The 6996-nt window shown below is 45.0% G+C and overlaps 2 protein-coding genes across 2 annotated transcripts; one reads left to right on the top strand and one right to left on the bottom strand.

The window, feature by feature from the left end:
* The first annotated feature begins 97 nt into the window (after positions 1–97).
* Positions 98–4120, top strand: SARC_07960 (hypothetical protein). Its single transcript, XM_014298086.1, has 6 exons — positions 98–514; positions 802–985; positions 1722–1881; positions 2312–2551; positions 3074–3396; positions 3755–4120. Exons 1-6 carry the CDS (start codon positions 129–131, stop codon positions 3902–3904), a joined length of 1443 nt encoding a protein of 480 aa, XP_014153561.1. The 5' UTR covers positions 98–128; the 3' UTR covers positions 3905–4120.
* On the bottom strand, positions 4017–5825 carry SARC_07959 (hypothetical protein). Its single transcript, XM_014298085.1, has 4 exons — positions 5398–5825; positions 5234–5278; positions 4726–5079; positions 4017–4488 (listed from the first exon to the last, which is right to left on the bottom strand). The coding sequence occupies exons 1-3, from the start codon at positions 5654–5656 to the stop codon at positions 5024–5026; spliced, it is 360 nt and encodes a 119-aa protein (XP_014153560.1). The 5' UTR covers positions 5657–5825; the 3' UTR covers positions 4017–4488; positions 4726–5023.
* Positions 5826–6996: the final 1171 nt, after the last annotated feature.

Genomic DNA, 6996 nt, shown 5'->3' with positions numbered 1-6996 from the left:
CTGTAGGAACGGTCGTATTCATGCCAGTATTGTTTCGCGGGGACGTGTATGTGGTTATCTAGGGGTGCTTATATAGTTTTTTTTTAACCTATCATCCACAGCTTGAACTAAAAGGCGTAGTGGCCAAGATGTGCTCGATCTCTCAATGCGGCAACTGGGCATTCGTAGGCCTTAGCAATGGGCAAGTGCACCAGTACTCTCTGCAGTCAGGAAAGGTCAAAGCCACTGTAGGGGGAGCTAGGAACACACCCTGTCACAGTGGGGAAGTATGGGGCTTGTGTACGAACGCGGTGAATACATGGGTGGTGACGGGAGGGGCAGACCAGACCGTAAAGTTCTTCAGTTTCCGAACGTTAAGACACGCACATACGTTGAAGTTTGATGCGCCTGTGAGTAAGCTGGTGCCGCATATGGAGAACGATATGGTCGCGGTTATTCTGGATGACTTCAGCGTGCATCTGGTGGATATCGAGATGAAGCGCGTCGTGCGTGTATTCGAAGGACACCACAACAGGTATGTTATTATCTTGTGACTGGTAGGTTGTCGGCTTCATATGTCGTGCTCCCTAGTGTATCAGTGGTGCATGTGAGGATAGATGCGTATGAGTGTAAGCGTCAAGTCCCGTACCGCGGTTGGTTGCCTATCTGGGGTGTAGCGATAGGGCGCATCATTCGTGTGTTCTCAGGGCACGGTAGTAAATATCAGGTTTTAGGTTCGGTTCGGTTATATCATGTACATGCATAGGTACATTCCTATTGATATCTTAACTCCTGTTTTGTACTCGTCTGCACACCTCTCAGGGTCACGGATGCGACCTTCAGCCCTGACGGACGATGGCTCGTGACAGCGAGTATGGATGCCACAGTCAGAGTGTGGGACGTGGTTGCAGGCCGTTTGCTGGATTGGATGCGGGTGCCTTTGGCTGTAACTGGTCTCACTTTCTCACCAACAGGTGACTTCCTTGCCACCACACATGTAGATTCGGTATGTTGTATAGGGATCTCAGAGATGTGTGTGAATCTAAATCCAGAAGGTGGTAAAATGTACATGGAAAGTATTGGTGGGATGTTACATTGCAAGTAGAAGAACTCGTACTTGTATCCCGATTTATGTAATGCGCATGCGTATGGATGGAGCCTCTATCTACAGCTGGCCTTTCATCAGTCAGTATAGAATTTTCTCGGCACAGTACACATGCCTTTGCTAAACATCTACGGATGTTACTGCGGAGGACGTCCACACATTTTATTTTGCTGCTATATGTGGGTTGCATACCTTTCCTTTTTTGGATTCATTAACGTCGGTGTCGGACTTGTGAGCCTGATAACACTATCGGGAGTATTTGTCAGTGAATTGGGAGTCATTGATTGACTTAAGTGTATTCGAGTTTTGATTTTATTCTGTAGTGTGGTATACCGTCGTGTGATAGACTGTCACCATCAATCATAAACCTCTACCTTCAATTACGTTATATTTCGTTGCTAGGTTATACGTTCATGGATTGTGCGTGATATGCCATTGGTCAAGGTCTTGTTAAGTGGAGCACTCCGGCCATTAGGCGTAGTAGCGTATTTGTTGCAACGCAGCATCTATGCATATACTCTTTCTATCATTATTCACATATCTATTTAGAATCGCATATGCATATGTATATATAACTTCTTCTGTGGAAGTACCCGATGTTAATCATTCTAACGCTATCTGGCTTGTATCATCACAGCTTGGTATCTACATGTGGGCCAATATGACGGTGTTCTCCAGCGTCTCATTGAAGACCACCACAGAGCCCGAGGAAGTGTCTATGGACTACGACAGCGATAGTGATAATGAGGATGTGGATGAGCCCTACAGTGTCAAGATGCCTACTATGGCCGGATTAGGTATGCATTGCATGAAATCCGGTTCGGACGTGGAGGAGAACATATGTTTGTATGTGAAAGAGATGTGTCGTGTGTATGGATGTAGTGACTATGGTATGGGCAGTGATACCGATGTTGATGCGGGGCCCAGAGCCTTGTTGTATCAAGACGCCTGCCATGGCTGGAGTAGGTACGACCGGTGTATTGTTATCCATCTGCTAACCTATTATTCTCGTGATCAAATGGCCCCGTATGCGATGGCAAGGCCTCGCTGAGTGAAACGTGTTCCTTATCAGTAGAAAAAGTGATGCGGCCCTGACGTGTCCAGAGGCCTACAATGGGTTTGTGGTAGGTAAAACAGAAGTGTGCTGTCGTGCAGGTGTATGTAAGGAAGGACCGCCTAAGATGTGTACTCTAGTTATTGACATATGTACACGTGATACTACTTCAGATTACGATGACGACGAGGAAGAAGCCAATGCAACCATAGAGATTGAAATGGGCGATGATTCGACCAATCAAAACGCTCCAAACGAGTCCATGGCCAATGACAGTCTTGCATCGCTCAGTGGCAAGCCAGCGTCCTTCTGGCACTCACTCGCCCACCTTGAAGTGATTAAGGAACGCAACAAGCCTATACAGCCTGTGGAGAAGCCCAAGGCGGCGCCTTTCTTCCTGCCAACGCTACCAGGTATATATGTGTTGCCAGGTTGTCTGGTGGGTTCCAGATTATAGGCGTGTAATGGTTTAGTGCGAGTGCTCCTAACGTATGATAGGTTCTTCGTGTCTGAGCTGCATGTAGGTATACTATATGAGCGAGTTGGTTTGCGTCGTGGGTTTGTTTGAGACTCGGAAATGTGTCGGACTCAAAATTGCTCAAAACCACATAGTTTGCGATTTGCTGCTTTGCGGTCTTTCGCAAAAACAAAAACAAAAACGTGTATTTCTGGAGCAGTTTTGTCGTTTTCAGCCCACTTTTTAATTTAAATAGGATAGTGTATTAATCTTAATGCTTCTGTTAGTACACGGTTCCTTAGTACACGGTTCCGCATCATGGTCACCACATGGCCAGAATTCACTATACCGGATCTAATTTGCATTTCTATATATGGCTCAGGGATAACCGAAAAGTTCTATAATATACTTTGTGTGTATATCGACCAAATGTTGCAATCCATACTCATCCATAAAGTTTCTTCGCCACCCCATACAGGTGTGAATCCACAATTTATCGCGGCTGAGGACGACACCGAGGACTCCAAACCAAAGTCACGCATACTCAACACGGATCGTATGGACAATCGCACACACTTCTGCCAAGTACTGGCCCAGTGTGCCTCAGCAGACAACTACGACCCATTGGTTGAGCTGTTAATGGACATGAGTGTGTCAGCCATTGACTTGGAGATCAGGGGGATGGATGTGTCCAATTCCGTGGATTGCGCTCAGTACCATTTCGTGCGGTTCTTTGAACACGAGCTACAGAGCAAGCGGAACTTCGAGATGATCGAGTCATTGATGGCATCATACCTACAGGTGTGTGTTTATAATTAATCTGCAAGCGTTGTCGTATATAATCTTCGTTATTACAACTATTTTCTAAAACCGAATGACACGTACTAATCGGATATGGCGTTCTAATTATGTACGCATAAAGCAACACTTCGTATATTCTTGTTCATCAGTTTCAAACGATAAGCCCATGCGTCACCAGTCCATACCTGGGTACAATCTACAGAGTCAGTTATCTGTAGTACATATAAAATATTATGGTATCGTTGGATCTGTCTATATATTTATATCGCTTGGAACGTGTACTTTTCTAATTAGCATGTATATTTCTTTTGTGTCTATCATACAATCTTTATCTCAACACCCAACTCATTTGCCACAGATCCATGCTGAATTCCTTCCCCAATTCCCTGAGCTCATGGCGGCGGTGGCCGAGGTGCAAGAGGTGCACGCAGAGTCATGGGATCGAATTTCAAATCTGCTCAACCACACTCTCTGTCTGGTCACATACATGCGCGGTGCTACCATTTAGTCCAGTTGTGCCTTTCAGTATCTCGTTTATACTGGGCGTCAATAAAATCGAAAATATTTAGTAACGCTCCCTCGCTATTTGTTATCTCGTGATGGTTCTTGCTAGCGAGGTCGGTTGGTTCTCGGAGAGCTTTGACAATTGAGCCACAAAGAGTCACTCATCCAGGGTTTTAGGGTATATGTAATTTGCTGAACAAGTACCATCATAATTTTGTTCGTGGCCCAATATTGCCATAAACACAGAAAGCATCCTGAGTGTGCTCAACGTGTATCAAATGACCACAGTATCATGCAAATTGATGTCGTAAACAACTGGATACCCGCGATCTTGAAGTGTCAGAGCAAGTTATTAGTCTTGGTTGTAAAATCACCTTAACAATAGTTGCACCGTGACCAACCCGGGATGAATAGCGAACTTTATCTCTCACAGCGACACAGCGACCGTACAAGTTTGTCGTTACGTTATCCGATATCGACCCATTCCCGCTTCAGTCGCAATTTCATGTATTGTTTAGTCCCACCGGCGCTTGTGCCCTCACTTCAAGACGACCGGTGAGCGGTCGAACGGAGAGCTCCAGCGACGCGCTATGTAGTGAACATGTCTTAATGTATCAGCACACTCATACCTTTAGTGACAACAACGAAAGACTGCGACGGTTAATTTTGAGAGTAATATTAGGGGAGCGGAGTCGCGGATGCTCGCGCTGAGAATATCCGACATATATATATATATATATATGTATATATATTCAGGGATGAAAATTGTGCACTATCATCATTAAGCGGCGATGATATAAAGGATGTAGTCAATCGATTACTTACTGCATTCCGGGCCTGTTGGGCAGCAGTGAAACACTAGTCGCCAGATCATGCGGCAAACAGGCAAGTGGTTGGTGAGAGTGTGCGGTACGAGCACAGAACAAGCTGAGATTAGCACACTAATTGATAAAGCAACCAATCGAATGACAAAGGCCGGACACGAAGCAGACAGGAACCAGAGGAACGTTGCAAAGTCAGATAAATGGAAAAATCGAGTCTTGAAATTGTGCAGGGATGTGTATTAACACGATAGTTGCTGATGATGGCGAGTTAACAACCAATTCATCAAAAGTCAACAACATCAATTCATTTCGGCTTGCCCTGTAGTGCTCGTACAGTTACCTCCACAGCGCTGATCTGTTGGGGTGCCAAAGGTATCGAGAATGAGTTCTATGTAGTCATGTCTTTACAACAGCAGTATTTTCGAAAATACGATGGACAGACCCATAAAGGAAAAATTTAATATCCATTTATGGCAGCTGTCAAAGCATAGTACTAAAAATATACACACCGTCGTATTCTCCGCTCTGTTGGTCCTTTGGATCGACAATGAGTCCTGTGGTGAATATGAATTTTAGGGTACTAAAGTGTAAGCTAATTGGCACATCACAATATATAGCATAAGTCAAGACATCGCCAGACGAAACAGTATCAGGGGATCAGTCTTCAACTTACCACACCGCTCTTCGGTCACTTCTCCGTAGTCCCCACATGAAACATTAGTTTCCTGACAGGCAACATCCTTGCATGTAGGGCCGCAGTCGCGATTCATATTGTCAGGCTTATACACCCACTCTTTCTCCTCGTCGGTGCACACGAGCTCCACCTCACGACGGGATGTCGATGCCAAACTATGAGGCGATGTGTTGTAGCCAAAAGGCGCTACCACTGTTGCAGATATCGCTACAGACACGGCAAGTACGCTAAGAACCATTGTGCTAGCGTTTTCAAAGAAACATTGTGCATATGCACAATGTGGGCGAGCGACTTTCGTACGTGTTATAGTAACAGAACTACACTCTAGATACAATTTCTTTGCGGTGAAGTATTGATTTCTCCAAATACATCAGAACCTCGAGCGGCGCCGGTACGAATAATACGACGCGTTTCGTTATAGTTTCGTTGGTTTTGATGTGACATCTGATATCTACAATAGATGAGTTGCTGAACGAGGATACCTATTGCGTATCTTTCAATGTACTAGCACTGTTCCATCAAAACACATGTATGAGTATGGTGGAAGTAAAGCGAACAACGTTGTGCCAGTGATCAGTTATCTCAAGACTACGCTATGCCATAGTCACTAGGTTTACGAGTGTGGCAGACTGGACAATTTCTCGATGCAGAAGTTCAGTCAGAGGACCCAAATTTTTAGTCTTTTTTTTTTTGGCATCGGACGACCTCTCTGTCTCGAGAGAGGAGTGAAAAAAAGGACGCCATAGGGTATATGGAGCTCATGTGGTCTATCATAAAAATCTCCCTTCCGAGTGAAGGGACGAACAGGCGTTTTATCTAAGGTAAATAAACACATTTGATGCGAGACTCGAAATAACGTGAAGTTTGGATACATTCAGTTTAGATAGTTTTGTGTGTGCGTTTACTGTATTCATAGTATAGGTTTGACAACTTAGTCTAGCGAGTTCTGCCGCCCTACCTGGGATATGTTTCATCTGCAATATTCTTAATAGTGTATCCGTCCTACCTCCAATATTTGAAAGATTAATGTGGAGTCTCACCTTTATTCCGGCTGGGTAGCGTTAGGGAGACAGGATCATAGAGGCTGGAGAGCACAACCCTCATATCAGATGAATACAATTTTCTTTCCTTTTCGCACAAGTCTGAAAATATGTTGCTCAGGACGTATATATGCGTATGCGCTCTTGTGAACAGTGAGTCGGGTTAAATTCTGAGTCCACATGCATACTTAGGAACAATGAAGCAAGAAAATGTGCTTCCGGACATATAATAACAGGTTCAAGGATGTATTGCAGATAATCAAGCTACACAATATTTAACAGACTAGAGTGGCTCATGAGCTGCAATCACTCCTGACCTGACGACAAGCAGGATTCAGGACTATCTCCGGAACGGAATCGCTAAGCCACGAACGAGGCAGATAACCCGATAATTGATAACCATTGCTCGCCCCCCCCAGCTATCTCCACACATACCCCTCCCCCCTTCCTCCCCCAGCTATCTCCACACATACCCCTCCCCCCTTCCTCCCCCAGCTATCTCCAAACACAGACCTCCCTCCCCCACCCCCTCAGCTAT

The sequence above is a fragment of the Sphaeroforma arctica genome, assembly GCF_001186125.1.
Source record: "Sphaeroforma arctica JP610 unplaced genomic scaffold supercont1.671, whole genome shotgun sequence".
Taxonomy (NCBI): Eukaryota; class Ichthyosporea; order Ichthyophonida; genus Sphaeroforma; species Sphaeroforma arctica.
This window is presented reverse-complemented; position numbering and strand designations above follow the sequence as displayed.